At 62.7% G+C, this 25,099-nt stretch overlaps 1 protein-coding gene across 4 annotated transcripts in view; it reads right to left on the bottom strand.

Annotated features, from left to right (window-relative positions):
- Positions 1-1,687: 1,687 nt before the first annotated feature.
- The window catches only part of STRN4 (striatin 4), a 26,787-nt gene continuing 3,375 nt past the window's right edge, over positions 1,688-25,099 (bottom strand). Inside the window, exons 2-19 of one of the 4 annotated variants that reach the window (XR_005530822.1) lie at positions 21,077-21,194; positions 20,119-20,222; positions 19,528-19,601; positions 18,522-18,600; positions 15,243-15,440; positions 13,251-13,392; positions 10,051-10,210; positions 9,389-9,502; positions 8,913-9,028; positions 7,139-7,314; positions 7,007-7,054; positions 6,588-6,709; positions 5,317-5,487; positions 5,056-5,196; positions 4,607-4,705; positions 4,406-4,492; positions 2,937-3,172; positions 1,688-2,678 (exon numbers count right to left, since the gene is read on the bottom strand). Coding sequence is in view for 1 of the 4 variants with exons in the window: in XM_039245947.1 (XP_039101878.1) it covers positions 3,003-3,172; positions 4,406-4,492; positions 4,607-4,705; positions 5,056-5,196; positions 5,317-5,487; positions 6,588-6,709; positions 7,007-7,054; positions 7,139-7,314; positions 8,913-9,028; positions 9,389-9,502; positions 10,051-10,210; positions 13,251-13,392; positions 15,243-15,440; positions 18,522-18,600; positions 19,528-19,601; positions 20,119-20,222 (2,001 nt within the window). In the remaining 3 variants the exon portion in view is untranslated. Of the gene's footprint in view, positions 3,173-4,405; positions 4,493-4,606; positions 4,706-5,055; positions 5,197-5,316; positions 5,488-6,587; positions 6,710-7,006; positions 7,055-7,138; positions 7,315-8,912; positions 9,029-9,388; positions 9,503-10,050; positions 10,211-13,250; positions 13,393-15,242; positions 15,441-18,521; positions 18,601-19,527; positions 19,602-20,118; positions 20,223-21,076; positions 21,195-25,099 lie in introns of all 4 variants that reach the window. The other 3 variants (XR_005530816.1, XR_005530818.1, XM_039245947.1) reach the window with 3 other exon arrangements.

The following is a 25,099-nucleotide window of genomic DNA, read 5'->3' as shown; positions in this document are numbered from 1 at the left end:
GCACAGACAGGGCCGGCAGAGAAGGGGTGTAGTTTCCTTTCATCTGCTTGCCACTCTGGCCCAGGAGAGCCACAGACCTGGGGGTGCTGTAAGGGCCAGAGCAACCAGGGAGCACGGCATCCCCACCCCCACTTGCAGAGGAAGAACAGTCTGTTCCTCTGAGCCTGTCGCTCCATCTGTTAGATGGGACCGTGACAGGGCTGAACCCAGAGGGTCTTTGAGGGGATTCATGAGATTGTATGTCGGTGCCTGGCACACAGCTGAGGTTCAGTAGGTGGTGGCCGTCACTATAATTTGCAGAGACAAAGGGGTGGGCACCTCGAGCACTGAGGTGTCAAGTACAGTTATGTTCATCCGGCCAGTCATCCCAGAGGCATTGAACGCCGGCCTACTATGTGCCAGGCTTGTCATAAAACAGCTCTCCCAGCCTGTTCAGGGGCTATTTAGACTCGATCTCTCTTCCCCAGCTAACAATGAGAGAGATGGGCCACCTGGCCACCTGCGTTCCAGAGAGGCAGGGCTGGCTGGGGAGGGGGGCCTCGAGACGGGCCCCCCTTCCTGGTAAAGGGCTGCTGAGGGCAGCTGAGGTCGGTACAGTAGTGACTCTGCCACCACATCCGGGGGCTGGCTGGGGCTGGGGAAGGAAGGAAGTCTGAGGCTGGAGTCAAAACCCAAACCACCACCTGGGGAAGCTTCTCAGAGCCCAGAGGGATGAGGGGTGAACAAGGCCACGTGGAGCTCACAGTTAGGCTTCTGTCAGTGTCACCCGATGGCCATCTGCCAACCTGCCTCCTTCTCTGAGCGGCCCCGGAGCCCCAACTGGGGCCGGGTCCTATTCTGGGCACCAGGGCACAGCCCTTGACAATCCAGGGGGCGGGCATTGGCATTATGCCCATTGTACAGACCATGCCGAGACCCAGGGTGTGCAGAGGGAGTCCCACAGGACTGGATACAAATTCTGAGGACCTGCTGGGCACTCGGAGCAGCCCCCACCTGTGTCTCATTTTCTGTAACTTGGGGTAATGACGCCCACTATGGAGGGCGTCGTGAGGACCCACTGAAATAGCACGTGAGGCACCTAGCATGACATCTGGCTCCCACGAGGCGCGTAACTGACCACCTGGATAGGACTGCCGCGGTGAAGGGACGGGGCTCGTCAGGGCACAGGCGGTGAGGGACCCACCAGCAGGGTGGAGGCATTCTGCAGGCAGGCCCCAGGCTCTCCCTTCCCACTCCAGGTTGCCTGGGGCTCCAGGGAAGCCTGGCCCACGTGGGGAGGGCAGGGGAGGAGGGGAGGTAAGTACTCAGGACACTCAGGAAGAACTCTCTGGCCTCCTACCACCCATCACACCCGGGGAGGGGGGGGGGTGAGCCATGAGCTGTCACATCAGGTCGTGTTTCTCAGGCTTCTGCCCCCAGGCTGCTGCTGAGGCCCCTGGGGAAGGAGTGTGCTTAGGAACAGAAAGGAGGGGCCCTGGGAGATTCGGTCCTGTGCCCCCATTTCCGGCCCTCCACCCACACCCCGCCTAAACTCTGGGCCCCTCTCTGGCAACCCCCCCCCAACCTTACCACAAAACCCAAACCCATCACCCCCTCCCTGAGCTCCACCCAGCCCAGGCAGAACCCAGCACCCGTCTCCTGAAGTCCCGGGTCCCCTGAGCCCCTCAACAGTCAGCACCACCACCCATCTTACTCCAAAGGGTTTATTGAGACAAGTTTCACATCCAAGTCCAGGGCAGAGGGGATGGGGCTTATAAACAGGAACCTTGAAGGGGGCCCGAGGGCTCAGGGTGGAACCCAAAAAAAGAGTGAAATAAATAGAGGAAGAGAGCGGAGGGCTGGGAGAGGAGACACAGACTATCACACAGTGATAACGACAGGGGAGGGGGGGCGGGGCTCCTTTAAAATCCCATTTATTTATACAGATATACAGGGAGCTGTGGGGGACCCGGGGGACCCCCTTCCAGCCTCCAGGCCCCAGGGAGGGGTGAGAGACGGCTCTCTCTCCCCATGGGTGACCCTGTGGGGGCTGGGGGGCTGCCCTTGGAGGAGTGCTGTGGGAGGGGGAGAGGGCTGGGTGCCTCCCCCAGGGCATCACCTGGCCCCAGGTAAGGTTACTGGCCCTGGGGGCGCTGGGTAGTGTCCAGAAAGCTGTGCTGGGAGAACTGGAGGAGAGGGTGGTGGACCCGAGCGTGCTGCTAGGGCGGCCCAGGCTGGGCGCTCCCCCACCGAGGACGGCCCAGGGTCCAGCTGGCGCCATGGCTTCCTGGGGTTACCCAGGGCAGGGGCGCCTGGGGTTCCTCCTGGCACAGCTACCTCCCAGGTCTGGGTAGGGGGAGGCGTGATCGGGGTTCAAAGAGAGAACCTGGCACCTTCTGGCGTCTTGGAAAAGCTGATCCCCAAGGACACCCGGCCCTGGCTGTGCTGCACCCAACAAGGCAGCTCAGATACCAGGACTGGGTGTCAGGGCGCAGAGAGGACATTCCCCGAGGCCGTCCCGGAGGGGGAGTCCTGAAGGAGGAGACTCCCCAGGCTGGATGCCTGGGGAAGGGGAGGCTGTGGGGGACGGCCTCCCGGGGAAAGGGCCTCCCGGGGAAAGGGCCGTTAGCACCACCAGGTTCCGAGGCAGGTGGGAGGAGGCCGGGCCTCCGGGCCTCCAGACCGAGGCTGGGCGTCGCCTGAGGGAGACAGAAGGGAAGGGAGACTGGACCCTCATGACCCCGCGGGTACAGGAGGTCAGGCCTCAGCCTCCTCTCTTGAGGCCCAGGGGCTACCTGGATGATTCGCACAAGGGGCCTGGCTACCATCTTGGGAACGTGGCAGCCTCCTCAAGTGCCAGGCAAAGGGATGCGTCTGAGGTCCCGTTTAGGGGTGAGGACGCAGAGGGTTTCTAGAAGCCGTCCCGGACCAAGCCTTGCTCCTGCCCAGCCCCTCACCTCAGTCCCGCCTGCCCGGCCCCAGTCCCCAGCCGGCGTGGCGGCCGGGGGGGGGCCAGGTGGGCATCATACGAAGACCTTGGCCAGGGCGTCGGCGCCCGCGCTGGCAATGAGGGCCTTGCTGGGGTGGCACGCGACCGCGTGGATGGCCTCCTCGTGCTTCTTGCGGTGGGCCGTGATCTCCTGCACGCACGTCTTGTTGTCCAGGCTCCACAGGCGAAGGGAGCAGTCGTGGCCTGCGCGGGTGAGGGGGCGGAAAGCGCTGGCCCCTGTGGTGCCCCGGTTCCCCTGAACCTCCCCCCGAAGCAGCCTGGCCTCAACAACAGGGGCCCCCCATCCTCTCGGCCCCCAGCTCTACCGGCCACCTCCTGACACCAAGCCCGAAGGAGTACGCTTTCAGCCCAGCCTCCTTCCATCCAGCGACCAAGTATTCACCGGGCACTGGGACCTGGGGGCCCAGCGGACAGGCTGGGCAGACCCCCCACCCCAGTTCTGTCGACGTTCGGACCCGGCACCTGGTAAATGAGAAAGGAGGAGAGGCGTACCAGGCGGACAGCAGCCCTGAGTACAAGCCGGTCGGCGCGATGCCAGAGCGGCCGGGGGAGGAGCAGGAGGCACAGAAGGGTTGGCAGGGGAAGGTTCTGAGGACCCGCAGGGGCGGGTATGGCTGCAGCAGCTGGAGCAGGAGCATGGAGAGGAGGAGGGCAGGGAGTGGAGGGGGCGGGGGCGGACAGGGCTGGGCCTTGGGGCAAGAGCCACCTACAGAGATGTTCTGACTTCTGCGTCAGAAAGACTAGGCTGGCTGTGGCACAGACCCGCTCGATTTGTCGCTTATAAAGGGAGGACCTGGGCCCTGTCCCAAATCCTCTCTGCCCTGGGCCTGACCTTCCTGACTGCCCCTCTACCACCATCTGTAGGGCCAGCGGCTACCATCATGGGGCAAAGACCAAGCCGCGGGGGGAGCAGGCCCAGCCACGGGCTCTACTGTCCCCTCTGGGTGCCGGCTCGCGACATCCCACACACTTGCCAGGGGGAGCAGCGGCGCCCTGATGGCCCGGGCACACCCTTCCCTGCCCTTCCCCTCTGCGCAGGCCGCACCCCTCCTTTCTAGGCAAGGCCCCACGGAGGCTGGGCCCCAGTGCCCTTATCCACAGAGCACGTGGCACCTACTACCAATCCCGTGGGGACTGAGAACCAGACCCGCCCAGACTCTGTTCCCGCAGCCGGCCCACCCGGCCGTGCCCAAAGCGCGGAACTCCGGGAGCCCGTGTCTGGTCTGCGCGGTGGGCATAACGTGCCCACCGAGGGCGTGTTTGGGTGAGACGGGAAGATGTGCGCAAGAGCGTTCACTGGGCTGCGCGTGCGCCGTGCCTGCCCCCTGCCGCCGGGGCCCTGGACACCCCCGCCTCTCCTCCTCTTGGCCGCCCACACAGCCTTGCCCCTCAGGAGCCAGGACGGTCCCCACTTACTTCCCGACATCAGGAACACGCCGTTGGGGTCCACGGCTAGGCAGGTGACCGCGTCCAGGTGGGCGACCATGGAGTGCACAGACTTCCCTGGAGGACAGATGGGGGGATGGTGGGTCGCTCTCCCTGGGCGGGAGGTGAAGGGCCCGAGGGGACACCGCGAGCGAGTGCGCTTGAGCGGGCGCCGGGAAGGCCGGGCCTCACCTGTCCGGCTGTCCAGGAAGCGGATGCCCCTGTCGTCGTGGGCGGTGATGGTGAGGGGCTGGTGCGGGTGGCTCACCACCTGGTTGATCTGCGTCGGGCCTGGACGGAGAGGGGAGGGGAGGGTGTCGGGGGAGCAGGCAGACCCGGACACAGGCCAGAGGAAGAGAAGCACGTGCCGCAGCCCTGCCCTCTGCCCGCGGTCCTGGGCTCCCCGCACGGGCCATGTATCGTGCCAGCAGGCTTGACGGGCGAGTCCCTCATGATCTCTGTCCCCTGAGCCCTCCCGAGAGCCCCACTCGCGCCACGAGGGCGGCTGCTGGGACCTTATCTCCTTCCTACCCAGAGCCCCCGAGAGGGCAGGGAGCCGTCTTCCGCTGACCAGACACCGGCTTGGCGGGGCCACGGGAGGCACTCAGAGACCGGCCGCTGGCCCCGGGCCCCCCCCTTACCGCTGCTGCCCCGGGATTCCAGCGAGAGGAGGGCACTGCCAGCCTCTAGGTCGTACAAGACGGTGTCGCCAGAGCGGAAGGAGGCCACGATGTGGGCGGGCTCGGTGCTGGTGAAGGCCACTGAGGTGGGGATCCCGTGATCTGAGGGCAGAGGGCGGGAGGGCTGCCTCACAGACCCGGCCCTGCCCTGGGGTCCTCGTGGGGAGTCACGTTCCTGTGACGTGTTCACACCCCCCCCCCAGCCCCGCTCCCCCCACTCACCGCTGGCCGTGAGGAAGGTACAGAGGCAGGTGGGGCTGCTGCTGCTCGGGTCCCAGATGCGAATGGTGCCGTCGGCAGAGCAGGACGCCAGGCGCTGGGAGGCGGGACTGAAGGCCAGGCCCCACACGGCGTCCGCGTGGCCCTCTAGCACGTGGCTCAGCACGCTCGGGTCTGGGGCCCCCGAAGGGAGGGAACAAGCTGGTCAGGGCCACCAGCCCCCGACGGCTGCAGGACACCGACCCTGCTGAGAGCGGGGCTGCCTGGAGCCGCCCGTTCACCCAGCTTCTTCCCAGGCTCCTCCTGCCCTCGGAGCTGTGGCTGCTCACGCGGTCACCCCCTGCCCTGCTGGGAAGGTTTCAGGGCCCAGAACGGAAGCTCCAGGGGGAGGGGGGTGCCCCGCTTTTCACCGCCATCCCCGCAGGGCGCCCTGTAGTGCCGGGCACCGAATAAGCGCTCCGGACACAACTTTTAGGACTCGGTGAAGCGGGGAAGGAACAATGGTAGTTCTGTGGCCCTGAGGCCCCTTGCAGCTGGGGACCTATGGGTCACCCCCACCCTCCACCTGCCTGTCCCGCCCTCGGGGCACAAGCCCTGGCCACTCTCTCCAAAGCCCTCTGGTCCCTCCCACCTCCACCTCCCCCATCACTCAAGTTCACACAGCGTGCTCAGGTCAGGCCCAGCCGACCCCTGATATGTGGCAGCTCGCGGGGCCCAGAGCACAGACTACCTGAGACTGACCCTTGACCTTTCACAGGGTGGGACCCTTCCTGGGAAGACACAGGCCTCTAAACTCTGCCATGAGAAGACGCGGCAGAGCCACGCGTGTGATCAAGAAAGTTCTCAGAAGACGCGTCAGAAGGTGGGGGCCGTACGACACACAGAACTAAGCACGATCACTTTTCCACTGAACCCGTAAAGGGGCACCAAGGACCGAGCACAGACCTCCTATGACCTGGCCCAACTAACTCATGCCTGTCACCTGCCCCCCTCCTCAGCGACTGCCTGCGCTCAGCCAAGAGGACACAGCAGGGCCCCGGCGTCGCGTGGACCTCGAGCCCGCTCACCCGCCAGCTCCTGGACGAAGCAGCACCCCCGCCGCCGCTCTCCTGCCTGCTCAGCCCACCCCACCGGGCAGAGGTGCAACACACGGCTCTGGGCTCACCCAGGCTGGGGGCGCACAGAGCTCCCCCCCACCGCCCCTGCACTGCTAGGCAATGAAGAGGCTCCAGCGGACCCGGGGGGTGGGGGCCAGACGAGGGAGATGGCCTCACCGTAGCCATCATAGGGGTCCACGTTGAGGTCCGGAATCTTCCAGCTGTGGATGCGGGCATCGGCCCCGCCGCTGTAGCAGTACTCGCTGTTGCTGCCCACAGCTACCGCCAACACGGGGCCCCTGGAAGGTGCAAAAGCGGCAAAGCAGAAATGAAAACCTCAGTCTCGGCCCCCCTCCAGCCCCCTCCAGGGGATCCTGAAGTTCTCTGCTAGATTTTTCAAGGTTGGCCAATCGGAATCTGGCATCTGGGGCTCCAGCTGTGCCCCCCAGACCTGCCTTCCCCTGGCTCCCCACACTCATCTCCTCCTCTTGGCTGCGCCAAGACCCAGCTGCGGTAGCACTATCTGCAGAGCACCGAGAGCCGGGGTGCGGGGGTGCGGGCAGAGGGCCGGACCGCCTCTGGGGGTGCTGGCCTACCTGTGAGCCCGGAAGGCGTGGATAGGCTCCACATCGAGCGCGGCATTCCTGAGGGGAGGCAGAGGGGCTGGCTGTCACCCTGAGCCCAGACGCCCCCTGCCCTCCCCCCGCCCCAGCCCGGGGCAGCCTCACTTTTTGGCCGTGACGGCTTTCTGCAGGTTCCAGAGCTTGAGCGTGCCGTCCTCGGAGGCGGTGAGCAAGGCGGACTGGCTGTGGTGGAAAGCCAGGGAGCGCACGCCGTCGTAGTGGGAGCGCAGGGTGAATTTGGGGTTCCAGGTCTTCTTAAAGGCGTCTTTGCTGTCCGAGAGCTGGGGTAGGGGGAGCTGCCTCAGCGTCCCCTTGATCCGGCAGACGAGGCCGGCCAGCCAGACCCACACGGAGCACCACCGCCGCCAGCCCTTAGCCCCATGCACCCTGCCCTCGCTTCCCACCCTCAGGGAGCCCTGTGGTGTGTGGGGACCCGGTGCACTCTGGGCAGCAGTCAGCTCAGAGGGGGCCTGGGGAAAGCAGTCAGGTCAGTGCCCCCGACAGTGCCAGGACCGTGAACTCTGAGCGGCTAGGGATCGCAAATGCACTGGGAAGGGTACCCGAGAGCCTGCCGCCTCCGCGGGCGTCAGTGAGGCTTTCCTGAGGTGTCAAGGGAGTAAGACTCAACCAGATCGGGCGAGGGGACTGAGGGAGGACCCTGCGTGTGCAAAGTCCCTGAGGCCGTAGGAGCAGCTCTAGAGCCCGAAGGGTGGCCTGGGTTGTAGAGAGCAAGGGAGAGTGTGGCAGGAGCCAGGGCCGGAGCCGCTTCTAAGGACCCGTATCTCCTCCTAAGTGACCGGGGAGCCGTGGAAGGGTTTAGAGCGGAATGATACGGATGGGGGAAGATACGAGTGGCTGCAGAGAGGCTAAGGGGCCCAGAGAGAAGTCTCTCGGGGAAAGAGGGGGCCCGGAGACCACATGCTGGGGAGTGGACAGGGACAGGTGTGCGCAGAAGGGAGAGCCCGGGTGCAGAACCCACAGGTTGCTGGGGGAGTCCCAGAGACCCTGCACACGCCCTAGCAGATGGTGGTGTCCCTCTCCGAGCAGGGGACCCAGGGGCAGCCTCTCAGGAAGGAGGAAGAGCAGACTGTCACACAAGACTCCATGTCCTGCCCCAACACAGGCCGCACACGTGACGAAGCCCTCTGCCTGGGCTCTATCCCCAAAGGTCCCCACCAGTGCTGGCACCGCTGCCCTTGCTCTTGAGGGCCAGAGGCTCTGCCGCTGTGCAGCTACCTCCCCACAGGCACACGTGCCTGCACGAAGCCTCTGCTCTGCACCCTGCCCCCCGGTATCCCACAGCAGCATCCTCAACCGTGCTGGGGAACCCGCTGCTCGAGACCCTGCTGAAAGCCATGGTGAACGTCCCCGGGGGGAAAGGCACATGCACTGGATGCAGAGACCGCGTGGCCAGAGGCTCATCTGTGGATCTGGGGCTCCGAACACGGGCCCTAAGGCCTCCTCTCACCCCGGCCCGCCTGCCCACCAGACCCCTCTTGCGCCCGGCTTTCTGGTTTCTGGCTGTGAAAGTCGGCTCGATTCCCATCTCCTGCACAAGCCAATTTCCCCGCGCCGTGCCAATCCAGGCCCCCTCCCCCCGCCGGTGCCATCCTGCCCGGCTCCCAGCCCACGGGGGCGCTGGATGTAAGGTGCGCCTAGGCCAGGGGTGGGAGGGAGTGTCGCCTGCAGTCTTCCAGACCCCACATCTCGGTGACCCTGTCAAGCCCCACGCCGAGTGCGCGTCCACACCTATCGGTAAGACAGGGTGAGCTGCTGAACGACCTCACAGCATCCTCCCGCTAAGGGGCCGAGTGCAGGCTGAGCACCCAGTCAGAACCCAGCAAGAGCGGGCATGGTGCGGGACGCCCCCAGAACTTACATCACAGCTGAGGTCGTTGTCGTTGGTGACGGTGAGATCCGCCAAGTCCCCCAGGCTCACCTCCCCGCCCCCGATAGTGTCCATGATGAAAACGTCTGAGGAGAAGCCAAAGGAACCTGGTAGGGGGAGGGGAGGGGAAGGAGGGGGCGGAGAGGAGCAGGGAGAGAGAGAGAAAGACAGAGAGAGGCAGAGGGAGAGATAAGAAGTCAGAAAGAGACAGGGAGAGGACAAGATCAAGAATCACAGCTGGAAAGAAAGAGACAGGGAGAGACAGACAGACAGACAGGGCAGGACAGACAAAAAAGGAGGGAGACAGACAGACAGACAAACTTTTGGGACAGGGAGGCTGCAGACTAGAGGCCAGGCTCCGACCCTGAGGACACAGAAGCCCTGGGCTTAGCTCTGCAGCCCCCCCCCCCCCGCTGGCTATGGGCCCCAGGGGACTGGGCTGGGCGGGGGGCGGGGGGGCAGCTTACCTTCGTGTGGCCGGGGCTGGGGTGTGCCAGGCGGGGGACCCGTCACTTTAGGGGGCAGTCCATCCACATCCCGAAGGTCGGCCAAAATTCCCTGGAGTTTGACCCGCCGGCTTTCTGCAGGGACAGAGCACAGGGCTGGAGCCTGTGTTCCGCTGCGCCCCAGCCCCTGGGGGCCTCGCTCCCCTGCAGGGGGCGGCGGCCAGCAGCCTGACCTGCAGCGCTAGGGCTCAAGGCGGGGGCCACGCGGAGGCGGTACGCCGAGTCAGGATGCTCTGTGGTGCCAGCCTCGCGGGGAACTCAGTCCCCAGCAACCCCGTGTGACCAGCGAGGGCCCCGGGGCTCAGAGTCACCAAACAGGAGGAGGCGGCCCTGCCCTGTCTGCCTCTCCCCGCCAGGTCCTCGTCCTGTCCCCTCCCAGAGGCCCGCCGAGAACCAGACGCTCCAGGAAGAGCTGGGCCCGGCTGCACCCCCACAGGGATTTTCCAGGGCAAGGGTGAGGGCCCGGCCGCCGCCGTGCGGGACTCCTGCTCGCCTCGGCCACCCTCCTCTCAGGAAGCGGATCCGTCCGGCAGAGACCCTGGGCCAGGAAGCGGCTGCGGGCGGCCCTGCGTGCTCCTGCCTCGTCTGGGGCGGACGGCGGGGCCAGAAGGCCCTCGGCTTACCCAGCTCGCGGCGGGCCCCCTCTCCGGCGCACCGCCGAGGGTCTGGGGCGCCCTCCCCGTCCTCTCCTGAGCCCAGGAAGTCGAACTCATTGATGGCGTCCTCGGAGTCGTCCTCCTCGTCCTCGTCCTCCACTTCCGGCACCAGGGCCTTGGAGGGCAGCTGGGCACGGAGAAGAGCGGCCGGGTCGGGAGGCGCCTGCCCGCGGCCCACGCCACCGGCTCCCCGGGAGCCGACGTGCCCTGCCTGGAAGTGTCCCGCACCAGACACGGCTCCCCCGGCCTCCCCGGGTGCCCTTCCCCTGGGCCCGGAGGCCGCGGGGGACGCGCTGTGGCGGCAGTGCTCCCCCTGCCGGGAGCCTTCACAGGTGGCTCCTCGCTGGGCCCAGGGCCGTGCCAGCCCCACAGCTTGGGAGTCGCTTCCTCTTCCCTGCCACCCCACCTGGCCTCACCCGGGCAAGCCTGCCTGGGGGGCAGGGGAGTCAGACAGCACCGCCTGCTGCAGGGCACAGGGGAGAGATGTGTGTGCCTATGTGTGTAAGCGAGTGTGCGGAGATGCACGATTAAAGCGGGACACGGGGGTGGCGGCGACAGACACTCATCAGGCAGGCTGCGCCAGCCTCTGTGCGTCCTCCAGCGCGCCAAGCAAGCTTCACCCGTGGAGCTTCACGACCTCGTGGAGAGTCAGCATTACTGCACTGATTCCCATACTACAGAGGAGGAAACTGAGGCTGAGCAGAGAAGCCGCTCATCCCGAGTCCCTGGTGCAAGCCGTTCCTGATACGTTAAGGCGGCTCTGAACCACGGGGATTACCGAGGGCTCGCCAAGCCCTTAGAACTTTCCGGGGGGGCTGAAGCTCTGTGTTCTTGGACAACCAGTGCGCGCTGCTTTTGGAACAAGAGAGCCCAGCACTGTCTCCACCCCCCACAGCGAGAGAAGCAGGACGCCGGGCAGGTGAGCACGGGCACTCCTCATGGCCACTCTTCCACAGGGTCAGAACCAAACCCCCATCCGCAAGCTTGGACCCAACCCCCTGCGCACGCGCCTGCATCTCCCCACACGGCCCAGGCTTCCACAAGGACATCTTGCACCCGACCTTCTGCCCCCTCGCGGTCCTGCGTCACTATGTCGTACACAAAGTGCCATCCAGGGACTGTGTGCTCACAACCCTAGTGGCTGCATAAAACAGCTTAAGGGAGTTCCAGGACTTTCTACAACAGTCTGGACCTCCGACTTCTGCTTTAAGTGCCGGTGTAAGAGCACACCCCACCCCAGCGCTGGGGCTCTGACAGACAGCGGCCTCAAACACCACCTCTTCTGGGTAATCTTCTCCCTCCTCAGTGTCCCCGGACTGGACCAAGTCCCGGGCACCCACGAGGCCAGCCGCAGTTGGACCGCAGGCTCCTCGACGCTGTGGCTGACCCCCACCCCAACCCCCCCAGGACTGCGGGCTCTGAATCTGTGGAGTCCTAACCGCTCGGGCATCCGTAAGGGGCCGGCCGCTGGCCTGTGGGGGAGAGCCACGGGGACAGGACCTGGCGACCCCCTCCCCGTCCCCTCTAGAAGACCTAGGCTGGAGGGCTGGCCAGCGGGCCCAGAGAGGCCCCGGTGGGGCCAGGGCTCGGCAGGCGCATGCGAGCATCAACAGGCGCTCCCGAGGGCCCACGACAGAGGTGTCCCGCGTGGTCCTGTTCTGCCCGCTGTGCCCAGCACCGCACATTCTGCCAGCACCGCGACCTGGGCGTGGCCGGCCGCAGTGCAGCCAGGGGCTCCCTGGCCACGAACTCGTGTTAACAACCCAGAGCCGGGGACGGCGAGCCCCTGAAACCGCAGCCGAGACAAAGAGAATCACGTGCCCGAAGGCACAGAGCCAGGCCAGCGGCCACCCCGGGAGTCTTGGAGGGCTTTGGGAGCACGGCCTGGTCACCGAAGGTCTGCTGGGTGCGAGAGCGGGCCTGGGGACCCCCGTAAGACGAGCCACCCCCTCAGGGCCCGCGGGGCAAGCGTGGCGACAGACACAAAGGCCTGAGGGAGTGTGACGAGTCAGCGATGAGCTCCGCTGGGGGGAGCGGAGAGGAGCGGGCAGGTCTCCCAGAGGAGGGAGAGGTAAGAGGTACAGGAGCGCGAGTCCCAACCGGGGGCAGGAGGGACCCCGAGCAGATCCGGGTGCTCCTGTCACCCGGCGCCAGCGTCCTGGCTCCGTGGTGCCCGGAGCGCCTGCGCCGGGCGGGACCCCGTGCTGAGCCACGCCGGCGACCCTGCAGAGGGGGCCGTGGCAAGGACGGACGTGGTCCCACACAGGCGTGGGGACACCAGCAGGGAGGACCCAGGGCGGTCGGGGTCCAGAGGGCTGCGACCCGGCAGGGGAGAGGGCGGGGGAGGTGGCCTGGAAGAGGACCGCTGAGGGGAGGCTGAAGGAGGCCCGGAGGGGCTCTGCCGGGAAGGCCGCACACAGGCCCCTTCGCGGGCGCGCGGCCCCCTGCGCAGGCCTGCTCACAAGCCCGCCGCCGGCTGCCGGCTCCGCACGCCAGGGACCGGGCCTCTGTCCCCCCGTCGCTGCTGCTGGAGCAGAGCTGGGCCCGTGAGGCCCAAAGCGAGGCCTGCTCACCGGACAGGTGAGCCCGCACCGTGCCTGGGGACAGTGCCGCGGAAATGGCGGGAACACGGTGGCTCTGGCAGTCGAGGAGCAGGGGTTAAAGGGGCCTCAGGCCATTATTTCGAAGCCAAGCTGAGATGTGGACTCTGCCCTGTGGCCAGTGCCCGCGCCGAGGTCTTGACACAGGGCAGACCTGACACTCGGAACTGCCAAGTCCCCGACAGGAGCCCCAACCTGGCCCCAGGCTGACCCCAGCCGCCACCCGTGCCAGGTGCTGGGGAGAGAAGAGCGAGAGGACGCACGCAGCCCCTGCCTGGTGGGGCTCACAACCTACTGAGGGAGAAGACGGAGAGCCCCTGGTGTGGGTGATGGAGGTCGGGCCCAAGGGACAGAGCACGGGGACAGGGCAGCGTGTGGCGGGCTGGTCTGGAGAGTTCAGGCCCCTCGGGACCATGTGAGCAGCCGGATGGGAGGAAACGCGCGCGGGGACGAGGCAGCCCTGACGAGTTCCCGAGGCAGGGGCTGGGCGGGAGAGCCGGCCCCAAGAGCACCCGGGGGGGCACCGGTACCCAAAGCAGGGGACCCTCTTGGGGGCGGCGAGCGCACCTTCACCCGCTGTTTCTTGTGCTGCACGCTGTCCAGCTCGTCGTCGTCATCACTGTCCTCGTCCTCACAGCTCTGCAGGAAGGGGATCTGCTCCAGCACCGAGCCGCTCAGGCGCTCTTTGCCGTCTTTGCCCGCCGCGTTCCTGCCCGTGATGGGGGGAGGGGAGCAGAGGGGACGTCAGTCCCATCAGGCGACAAAACTCGGGAGGTGGCCACAGCCCGGCCCGCGATCCCCGCCTCTGCCCAGGGACACCTCCACGTGCTGGGGCAGGAGGGCGGCCCACGTTCCCACGGCCCCGGGCAAACCCGCAGGTGCCAAACCCACAGGCGCGGGGCGCCGGGCAGGGAGAGGCAGACACGCCTGGCGGGAAGAGGAACCGGTCACTCTGCAAATGCCCAGCTCCCTACCGGCAGCCCAGCCGTCAGCGGGCCTGCACCCTCCCGAATGACAGATGGCCTCCCATTTCCACTCCTGGCCAACCGTCTAACGCCTCCGACCGGATAACAGGGTTTAACAAAGGAGGTATTTGCCCAAACCGGACTCCAAGGGAGAAAACCGGGTGGGATTCAAAGTTCAGATAAATGCAAACATCCTCCTTCCTGGCCACAGGGCCGACGCTCTGGAGAGTTCCTCCCAACTGCCCAGGTGTATGGACACCGCCCGGAGGACAGAGCTTTCCTCCAGGCTGCCAAACCCGGCACCCGCGGCCTCTCGGCAGAGCTGCTCTGTGCCCAGCAGCCGGGCTCCGCTCCGGGGTTTCCTCCCGCCACCCTGCTGCACCGTCCAGCCTCCCGGGCTGCGGCCTCTAGCGTGCCAACCCCGCCCGCACACTGGTGAGCAAGAGGGGGGTTCGGAGCCCAGCCCTCCCCCCAGCTCCAGGCTGGCCACTCGTCACCTGTACTGGGGCCGCCAACGGCGGACTCCGCCCACCCTCAACAGCTCCCTCGATGTTCCTTCCGCTCGCTCCGCTCGCCGTCTCCCCTGCCGCAGTCAAGGCTGCTTGGACCAAACCCTGAAGCCACCTCCCAGCTTCCCTCCTCTCCCTGACAGCCACTCCTTTAAAAAGAAAACCCACAGGCAGGCGGGCCACTTGGCGCCCCCTCCGCGGCTCGGGCCCTCCCCCTCGCCAGGATGACGCAGGAGGCTCCCTTCCTTCTGCAAGGCGACCAGCACACCGGATCGCGTCACACCCCCGCTTGAAAGCACGGCCTTCCCACAAGCTGTAGAGAGGAATCCAAGCTCCCTACCGTGGCCGGTGCAGCCCACTTCATCTGACTCCCGAGATTTCAACCTCACCGCAGACCACAGCCCCCCACGTGCTCGCTCGCTGCAGCCACTGCCGCCCGGCCGTGGTTCCTCCACGGGCCACGCCTCGGGCCCCTGACACAATCGCTGTGCCCTCTCCCTCTGGCCTGTGCACGACTCACTAAGCCTCCTCCCACGGGTCTCTGCCCAGATGTGGCCTGGTGAAGAGGCCCCGCCGGCCCATTCAGAGCAGGGCCAGCCCCGACCTCTCTTCCTCCTCGCCCTTCTGCCCGGCACGGAGCGCCAGCAAATGTCAAGTCACTGATGCTGATGACCTACCAGCGGCAAGACGATGGACAAGTAAGAGCTCCCCTGGGCGGCGGCCGTGCGTTTCGCTCCCCACAGTGGGGAGAGAGGGGTACTGGGTGGCCGCCCAGCCTCTGCCTTCAGCAGGTGCTCTGTGTGCTGAGCACCTTAAGGCCGGAGCCTCAGGAGAGGCACCGGGCGGGACGTGAGCTGTGGCACAAGGCGGTACGAACACGACGGCACACGGGAGAGCGCGCAGGGGGCCCGGAGAGGATCCAGCGGACCCACGGTGAAGGCAGCACAGGTGCTGGAACGAATGGAGCCACGATACTCTCCAGGAGGGAAGCGGCCACCAGAGCACCGGGCAGCACTGTCGACTTGTCAGACATCGGAGGAGAGGACACGGACGGAGGGACCTGTCCGGTCTCACCAAGGGCTCACCTTTTGATCTGCTCTTCGATCTGCTTCACCAGCAGCGACTTGCCGCCGCCGAGCGTCCCGGGGCCTGGTGGGGCCCTAGAGCCACCTTCACTGGGCTCCACGGCCCCGTTGAGCTCCAACGAGCGGCCTAGCAGGGAGCGCACGCGTTTGGACCGCATATCCAGGATGGTGTCCGTGTAGCCCACCTCTTCCAGGTACCTGCAGGGAGACAGCGCCACGCAGGTCAGGCGTCTCCGGGCTTTGTGTACAGTGGTGGCTGCTGCCAACTGGGATGGGGTTCAGCCTTTGTGGAGAAGTGACCGAAGACTATGCTGCAGGGGCGCCTGGGGGCGCATTTGGTTAAGTGTCCGACCTGGGCTCGGGTCATGATCTCACAGTTCAGGTGTTTGGGCCCCACACGGGGCTCTGTGCTGACAGCTCAGAGCCTGGAACCTGCCTCGGCTTCTGTGTCTCCCCCACTCTCTGCCCCTCCCCTGCTCATGCTCCGTCTCTCAAACATAAATAAACGTTAAAACAATAACAGACTACGGGGGTGCCTGGGTGGCTTAGTTGGTTAAGCGTCCAACTTTCGCTTAGGTCATGATCTCGCGGTTTGTGGGTTTGAGCCCCGCGTCGGGCTCTGTGCTGACTGCCAGCTCAGAGCCTGGAGCCTGTTTCAGTCTGTGACTCCCTCTCTCTCTTACCCACCCCTGGCTCACGCTCTCTCTCTCTCCTAGAAATAAATAAAACATTTAAAAAAATAATAATAATACACTACACACCAGTATTTCTTTTAATAAAAATTTTTTTTATGTTTATTTACTTCTGAGAGAAGCAAAGTGTAAGTAGACTCCTCTACTCACAGAGAGGGGGACACAGAATCTGAAACAGGCTCCAGGCTCTGAGCTGGCTGTCAGCACAGAGCCTGATGCGGAGCTCAAACTCACAAACCGTGAGATCATGACCTGAGCCAAAGTCGGACGCTTAACCGACTGAGCCCCCAGGTGACCCCACACACCAGTATTTCAGATTTTCTTTTTTTTAAGTTTATGTAGTTACTTTGAGAGAGAGAAAAAGAGAGTGAGACAGAGCGCACACACAAGCAGGGAAGGGGCAGAGAGGGAGAGACAGAATCCCAAGCAGGCTCCATGCTATCAGTGCAGAACCCGAAGTGGGGCTTGAACTCATAAACCGTGAGATCATGACCTGAGCCGAGATCAAGTGTCAGGTGCCCAACAGACTGTGCCACCCAGGCGTCCCAGCACACCAGTATTTTAAATAAGCATTGCCCTGACCCCGCCGTTTGACTTTCAAGTCTATTTCCAGGGGAAGCCTTTATAAACAGGCACAGTGCAGCCACACACGCTCTCAGGGATGTCGTACAGAAGAGCCAAAATCTGCAGAGGACTGTGGCCACAAATGACTGATGGGGATACTAGGCAAAAAATAAAGGAGGCAGAGTACCAAGACAGCCACAATACACAGTTTCACAAAACATAAGTTACATGATCCATATAATTCCTTAAAAAAAAAAAAAAAAGTGTTGAGGCACCTGGGTGGCTTGGTCAATAAGAGTCTGACTTCGACTCAGGTTCTGATCTCACAGTTCATGAGATCAAGCCCCTCGTCGGGCTCTGCACTGATTCGTCGGGCTCTGCACTGATAGTGTGGAGCCCACTTGGGATTCTCTGTCTCCCTCTCTCTCTGCCCCTCCCCTGCTCGAACTCTCTCCCTCTCTCAAAATAAATCAACACACACAAAAAAAGTGTTACCGTTAGCAAAACTGTAAGACCACATGCAAGCGCATATTTGAACTATGCCCCCCATGAGGCCTGGAAAAACACCCACTAAACTCAGCAGCAGCTACTTTCAACCTTCAGAGTAAAGGATTCGAGACGTGGGAGAAACCTTTACAACTTGCTCTACTCACTTCTACAAATTAGGGTTCATTACTTCTGCAATGTAAAAAAAGTGGAAGCCAGCTGGGACTGGTCGAAAAGTTACAAACAGGGGCGCCTGGGTGGCTTAGTCGGTTAAGCGTCCGACTTTCGCTTAGGTCATGATCTCGCGGTTCGTGGGTTCGAGCCCCGCGTCGGGCTCTGTGCTGACTGCCGGCTCAGAGCCTGGAGCCTGTTTCAGTCTGTGACTCCCTCTCTCTCTGACCCTCCCCTGCTCACGCTCTCTCTCTCTTTCTTTTTCTTTCTCCTAGAAATAAATAAAACATTTAAAAAAAAAAGAAAGAAAGAAAAGTCACAAACAGCAGGTAAAATCAATTGTGGGGATCTGTGGCTTTAAAAGATAGGAGACCAGAGTCCCCTGCTGGTCCTCTGGGGGCTCCTCGGGAAGCCTGTCACCTTCACCATGACCTTGTCCCTTGGGGACTCCCCCAGCCTGCCCCGCCCACACCTGCCTTCACCTGGTGTGTCCTCCCCAGAGCCTGGCTGTGTCTGAGGCTCCCTCCGCCGCAGGGAGAGGCAGGGGAGCACAGGGGCGGAGGAGTGGGCCTCTAGAGGTGGACTGCCCGAGATCTCCTCTCAGACCCTCCACCCGCCAGTGCTGTCACCTCAGGCAAACGCACGCCCTCCCTGCGGTTCTGCTGTGGGGGAGCCCAGGGCCTTCCTGCACACGACGCCTGCGGGGCATCGACGCGGCACGACGCTCAGCACAGGGCCAGGCACGTGACAGGCACTCGTCAGGTGCTGCGTGTCACAACCATTTTGCTGTGACCGCCTGCACACCCTGTAAGCTAGCAACCCACGTCCCGATGTTTAGCTGAAGGAAATCGGGGATGCGGGGTGCCTGAGTGGCTCAGTCGGGTAAGGATCCGACTCTTGGTTTTGGCTCAGGGCCTGATGTCACAGCTCATGAGTGCAGGCCCCCCATCGGGTTCTGCACTGACAGATTGGGATCCTCTCTCCCCTACACTCTCTCTGCCCCTCCCTTGCTCTCTTTCTTTCTCTCTCTCAAAATAAAGAAACCTAAAAAAAAAACCACTTCTTCAAAAAATAAAAATAAATACAGAAAACCACAAGTCTCTTTAACAACGAAAAACAATTTAATGTTACCCCCTTTTCTTTTAAAGCCGGGGCACCTGGGGTCACCTCTCAAGAGCAAGGGTCCCGCGTGGCTGCCTCCTGCAGGCAAGGCTCCACCCGAGGCGTGACAGGCCAGGAAGGACCCTGATGGCTCTGTCCCCCTACCCGGCGGGGACAGGAAGGACCGTGGACTCTTCCAGCTCATCTCTGGAGCCAAGCGCGTCGCTCTGGCCGCCCCAGCCCTCACCCTGCCCTGCACACTCACTGTCGGAGAAGCTGTCGCCCCTCCTTCCACACCAGCGGGCTGTTCTCCAGGGTGACTGACTCCACGGGGCCATTGGAGACTGCAGAGCGGAGACAAAGGAGGCAGGCTGCGTTAGGGTGCCGCCGGGGACCCGTCACCTCCGCCACCTGCCTCGCCCTCAAGCCCTCGTGGGTCACCATCGGGTCACTGTCACAGGTCCCGCTGAGCCCCTACCTGACAGCGTCTGAAACCTACCCTCTCGCCTCCAACACCCTCTACTCTCATTTTCTGCGCAGGAAGCCGACCCCGTCCCGAGAGCGTATACAGAGCAGACCCCGGGCTCCGCTGTTGCCCAGCTGTGTGCCCCCGAACAGCTGCTTTACGTCCCCGAGCCTCAGTTTCCTCTTCCGAGAAAATTAGTTAATAACATCTGCAGCTACCTCTCGGGATCGCTGTGAGGGTTAAATCAGGCCGTCTGTTTATTCTATTAACTATTTGTTGGGCATCTGCCAGGCTCCTGGCCGGCGCCTGGGCCACCCTGGGGACAAAGCCCTCGCCCCGTGGAGCTCCTGTCCTGTCCTGGCAGGAGGGGTTTGGTATAAGCAACGCCGCTGGTGGGTCACCCAGCCTGTCGCCTCTGCCGCCCCGCCACTTGCTCCAGTCCCACCCGATGGCTCCGTCCCCTAGCACGTCCCCCTCCACATTCTCATGCTTCTGTACACACCTCCCCCGACCTGGCACCTGTTGGTGACAAGAGCCCTGGTCCAGGAGCTTAGAGCATCAGGGACACTGTCTTCCGTTTACAGAGGAACGGCAGGCAGGACAGGCTTCCTCACCACTATCTCCCCTCCCCGCCATCCCTGCAGGGCAGCCCACGAAGAGGGGTGCGGAGTGCGGTTCAAGCCTCCCCAGCACCCCCCCCCCCACCCACTCGGCCAGGTCTGCTTCCTGTGGTGTGAAGTAAGGCGGAGGTGGCCCGGCTCCGCACAACTCCGTCACGTCAGGGTTGGGGGGGCACAGCGGGTACCTTGTTCTGCCAGTTCTGGCTTCTTCTCCCCCTGGTTCAGGTCGGTCCCGAACTTCAACTTATGATACTTGGCCCTGAAAGGGCAAAAGGATTACTGGATGACGGATGCAGAAGGGCGGACTGGGTTCACCTCGGCCATGCCGGGTCCCGGGGTCCCCCCAGCCAGCTCCCCCAGCGCGGAAGCGGAGTCGCCCTTGCCCCGGCCTCCAGGAAGCAGCCCTGGTGGAAGAGGCACCACACGGGACGTTGAGAGGGACCCACTCTTTGGAGTCAGACAGTGGGGAGCTACCCCAGCTCCAGGAGCCCCTGAAGAAATCCTCGGCCTCTGGAAGCCTCACTGACCCCGTCAGGCGGCTGGAGGGGGACTGAGGCGGTGAGTGATCAGCCGGGGCCGCCGCCACTACGCATGTTGTCACCAGCAGTTACCCCGGACTCCACCCTGTCCGTGCCCCCACGGGAGCCCCACAGCGCTGGGTGACGGGGAAGAGAATGCCCGACCCCAAGCCTCCCTCGGCCGGAAGGCGCCGCAGCCTCCTGAGCCTCCCGTCAGGCCCGACTTCAGAAGGCAGGGCCGCAGGGCGGTGGGCTCACCTCTCCTGCTTCAGCGCATATTCCAGCATCTTGATCCGGCGCACCAGGTCTGTCTTGAGGTTCTCCTGGCCCTTCCTTTCCCCCTGGAGGAAGGCCACCTGAGCCTGGGGAGACAGGAGCACACAGGAAGGCAGTAGGGCTCAGGCTCACTGATGCGCGGCCCTCGCTCACGCGGGGACAATCAGCGCCAGCGCCTCCCCCCACAATGACATGCAGCAGCCACTTCTTCAGGCGTGAAGACCCCGAGCCAGGGTCCAATGGAGCAGCGACAGGGCATGCTGGATCTGTTTCCAGAGTCCCCTGCCATTAGCCCACCGCAGAAGAGCTGAGGAGGAGTCTTAACCCTTGCAATTCGAAAGGGGCCAGCTCGGGCCTAGCACGGCCCCTGCCTCGTGGGGAGAAGTCGGATCGGGGATGAGGGTGGGGGAGGTAGGCATCGAGAGCCCTGGGCTCCTTCTCCCCGGCCCTAAGGCAGGTGCTGTCCCCTACGTTGCCGGTGGAGGTGGCGCCTCACTGTCTCCACCAGAGCATCTGTCTCTGGCAGGCGGAGGAAGCTACTTCTGGAGCTTCGGGACAAGAGTGGGTGGCTCAGCTCAGCTCCGGCTCCAATGCAAAAGCTTTACCACCCTCCCCCCCGCCCCCCCCCCACCGTGGGGACCACGCGTCCCACTGGAGTCTGCCCAGGGTGAGCGAGACATGCCACAGACATGGCCCAGGGCCCCTGCCAACCACTTCACACCGTCTGCTGGCATGGCTACCCCAGTCTGCTCTGGTCTGTCAACAGGTCTTTTGGAGACACTGGGCCAATGGCCTTCGAGGCAGGATCCTGGCCCCTGACCATGTTCCAGAAGTCCTGTGCCAAAGCCCTGAGAGCAGGGCTCAACCCTGGCTTCTCCCCAAGTGCTCCGCTGTCACAGGCTGGGACGGCCTGAGCTGCAGGCCGGGCTCGGCCACTTACTTGCTGCATGATCTTAGGCAGGTCATCGGCCTTCTCTGAGCCTCCATTTCCCCTTCTAGAAAATGGGGCTCACGAGAGTGCCTGCCCCTCATGTGTTAAGTTCTTCTCAGTCCGAGGCCTAGCACAGAAGAAGGGCTAATAAATGCCAGCTCCTGCCTACTGTTTTTCTTCTCCCTGTCCGTTCTTCCACAACGCTGAAATGGGCCCAGCTCCTTAAGGGAGCTAAGATCCCCAGAGCCCCATGCCCCACTGAGCGGAGATGTCTGTGGCTCCCAGGCCCCCTGCCCCACAGGCGGCTGCCTCTTCCTGGAGCCGACCCCCAAACACCACGTGCTTGCTGGGGGCCTTCAATGCCTCCACCAGCAGCCCCGCGTCTGGCCACAGACCCCTTTTCCAGGACACAACCATTCTCAAAGCCCTGCTCCAGGACTGCAAGTTTCAGCAGGCTGTCAGATGCCCGCCCTCACTGCTTTGCCTCTCCTCGGGGTTCCAAGGGCCGTGACCTATCCGTCCCGTGCACTTGGCAGTGCAGCACAGCCTGTGCCCACAAGCCAACTATCACCTGTGTCCTGCTCCAGGGACCAGGTCTCTCCCTCCGGTCGGCTGAGAACTGAGCGTGTGCTAAGTAATGTCCGGCACTGGCCGAGACCCAGGGACACAGGCCCGCTCGTATTCCACTGGTGGGGTCATAAATCGACGCACCCTTCCTGGAGGGCAAGTTGGCCGTGTCTATAAGAATGTTAAAGGCACTGGGGCGCCTGGGTGGCTTAGTCGGTTAAGCGTCCGACTTTCGCTTAGGTCATGATCTCGCGGTTCGTGGGTTCGAGCCCCGCGTCGGGCTCTGTGCTGACTGCCAGCTCAGAGCCTGGAGCCTGTTTCAGTCTGTGACTCCCTCTCTCTCTGGCCCTCCCCTGCTCACGCTGTCTCTCTCTCTCTCTCCTAGAAATAAATAAAAGTATTTAAAAAAAAAAAAAAAAAAAAGAATGTTAAAGGCACTTTCCCTTTGTCCTGACAGGTCCACTTCCGGGGATGCAGCTAGCCTACAGGCGTAACTGCACCATAGGCTTCTTTTTGAGAAAATAAAAAGAGACACATGTGCATTGATGTAAGACAAAAGTTTCACATGTTCACTCATTTACTGCACCAACATTTACTGGGTGAGCCCCAACTATGTATCAGATACAACTGCAGACAGAGAAGAGCACTAAACATGAAGAGATGGAGGTTACGGGGTGCGGGGGGGAGACAAATAATCAACAGATCACTATATGTCACCAGGTACGCTGTGGGGAGGAAAAACCCTCCATCCATTGAGGGAATGGGACATCCCCCTGCCCCGTTCTAAACACTGTTTTTCCTCTACGTTTTAAACCAACACAGGGGCGCCTGGGTGGCTCAGTCAGTTGAGCGTCCAACTCTGGCTCATGTCATGATCTCACAGTTCGTGGGTTCGAGCCCCGCGTTGGGCTCTGTGCTGACAGCTCACAGCCTGGAGCCTGCTCGGATTCTGTGTCTCCTCTCTGGCCCTCCCCTGCTCACACTCTGTCTCTCTCTCTCTCTCTCTCTCCCCCTCTCTCTCAAAACAAACAAACATTACATCAACACATAGGTAAGAAAAGATCTGAAACCAGACAGGCAGACTCTCATGTAATTACCATCTTGGACGTCTGAAATGTCTGTCCTTTGTGTATCTTCTCAGTCATCCCACTCTGCCCTGTCCCGTCTATTTTAGAAGGTGGGGGGAGAGGTGGAGAAGGAAAGGTCACCGAACACAAGCCCCGAGTTACGTCCTCACCATCCACCCAACCCTCCACGGCTTCCACAGCCAGTGTTCTATTTCCCAGCGCCAGTACAGCCTACTGAGAGCCTGCGTTCATTCAACCTCCAGAGCCTGGGACTGCCCGTGACAGCCAGGTCCTGCGTGTGGCTCCTGGCCCCACAGAGCTCTCAGTGCAGTGCAGGAGACAGGCGGGAGCACCGACGACCGGCATACGACGTGACCAGGGCCACAGTGAGGGAGCAAAGGATGTTATGGGACGAAGGTCCCCAACGTGTTCCTGGAGTTAATATGCACAGTCCAGCCAAGACCTGAAGGCTGTGAGAAGTTAGCCAGCGGAGCGGACTGTGCTGCTGGCAGAGGACAGAGACAAGAGCTGTGCCCACAAGCTACTGTCACCTGTGTCCTGCTCCAGGGACCAGGTCTCTCCCTCCAGTCGGCTGAGAACTGAGCGTGTGCTAAAGTGACGCCCGGCACTGGCTGAGAACCGAGGAGACAGGCACGCTCGTATTCCACTGGTGGGGTCATAAATCGATGCCAGGACGGCCACATCAGAATGTGTAACGGGGTTCGTGACAAAAGGCTGAGAGCCTCGTAGGCCCGAGAAAGGACCGCAGACCAAGTTAGAGTTCAAAGGTCGTCCTAAGAGCACAGGGTTCTAAGAGCCATGGAAGGGTTTCAAGCAAGGGAGAGATGTGATCAGTGCTTGTGACAAATAGCATTCCAGCTCTGCCGGGGAGAACCGATGGCCTGGGGGGAGGTGCGTGCCCACACAGCTAAAGGCCAGTCCCAGGAGGCAGTCGCAGAAGTGCCAGGGAGAGGGGCGCCTGGGTGGCTTAGTCGGTTAAGCGTTCGACTTTCGCTTAGGTCATGACCTCGCGAAGGTTCGTGGGTTCGGGCCCCGCGTCGGGCTCTGTGCTGACTGCCAGCTCAGAGCCTGGAGCCTATTTCGGAGTCTGTATCTCCCTCTCTCTCTGACCCTCCCCTGCTCACGCGGTCTCTCTCTCTCTCCTAGAAATAAATAAAAAAATATATTTAAAAAAGTCTTTAAAAGGTTCCTTGTGGGGGTGGCTCAGTTGGTTAAGCATCCTACTTCCGCTCAGGTCACCATCTCATGGTTCCTGAGTTCAAGCTCTGCCTGGGGCTCTCTGCTGTCAGCACNTAAAAAAAAAAAAAAAAAAAAAAAGAAGTGCCAGGGAGAAATGACAGTGGCTGAGACTGGGATGGGGGCGTTGGTGAGTGGATTTGAGGTGATAAGGAGGCAGGACTGATAGATAACACAGGTGACCTCCGTCTGTGGGGGAAGAAAGGAAAGTCCAGAACGAGCCAGACCCTCACACGTGCTCAGCCCGGCCCCTTTATCTCCTTGTTGCCACCGTGTCAAGCCCTCAGCTCCCTTCTAATCATGGTGCAAGAACCCAGCTCAGCCCACTCTGCTCCGCCGTCCCCTCCCCAGTTCCTCTGGCAAAGGGAGAAGAGAGAACCACAAACATGTGGCTGAAACGGCAAACCAATTCAGTGGAATCCCACGGAAAGGGGAAGCGCTGGTGGCCGGTCCATCCCATCTCTGAAAACGCCAGCAGCCAGCGCTGTCTGTCTGACCCGCGAATGCCAAGTGCCGTGGTAGACTGGCAGGTAAGCCCAGGACCTGGAAGTTTCTCCACCCACCACATCCACCCACTGCCACTCCCTCTGGCCAGACTGTTAGAACACCCCCCCAATCTGTGCTCAAACACGGCTGCCACCTCCCCTGAGGCTGTCCCCCTCTCCAGCCAGGTGGCGTCGAAAAAACTTCTTGGGGAGTCTCAGCACCTCAACCCCCCGGGAGCTGGTGCCAAGCTTTCTGTCCCAGCCCTGTCCTATGTGCTCCCCTTCTGGACCCACTTTGCCCTAGGTCTCCCGCACCCCTCCTTCACTAGCTCCAGGGGCTCCTGGCCGGGAGGACGCCCCCCTGAGTCCATCAGAGCCCCCAGGGTGGGTGCGAGCGGAGGGCTGCCAGACCTCTGCCCATCGCTGCGCCGACCGGGGCGTCCAGGTGAGAGTCCCCTGACTGCGTCCGCCCGTCCTCAGCCAGCTGCCCTCCCTGGAAGTGCCACGGGTCGACAACCTCTACAGGGTGTGTGACCTCTCATGCTTACTGGACCTGGCGCCGATTTACCTTAAATTCGCAACACACGTTAGCTATAAAACCACAAACGTTTATGCCTTGGGCTTATGCTTTCATTACAACAGTTCATGCTTTCTGG

Source organism: Hyaena hyaena, unplaced genomic scaffold (assembly GCF_003009895.1).
Source record: "Hyaena hyaena isolate Hyena2069 unplaced genomic scaffold, ASM300989v1 scaffold_9, whole genome shotgun sequence".
Taxonomy (NCBI): domain Eukaryota; kingdom Metazoa; phylum Chordata; class Mammalia; order Carnivora; family Hyaenidae; genus Hyaena; species Hyaena hyaena.
Note: the sequence above shows the minus strand (reverse complement) of the source record. Positions and strands in the feature narration are given on the sequence as shown.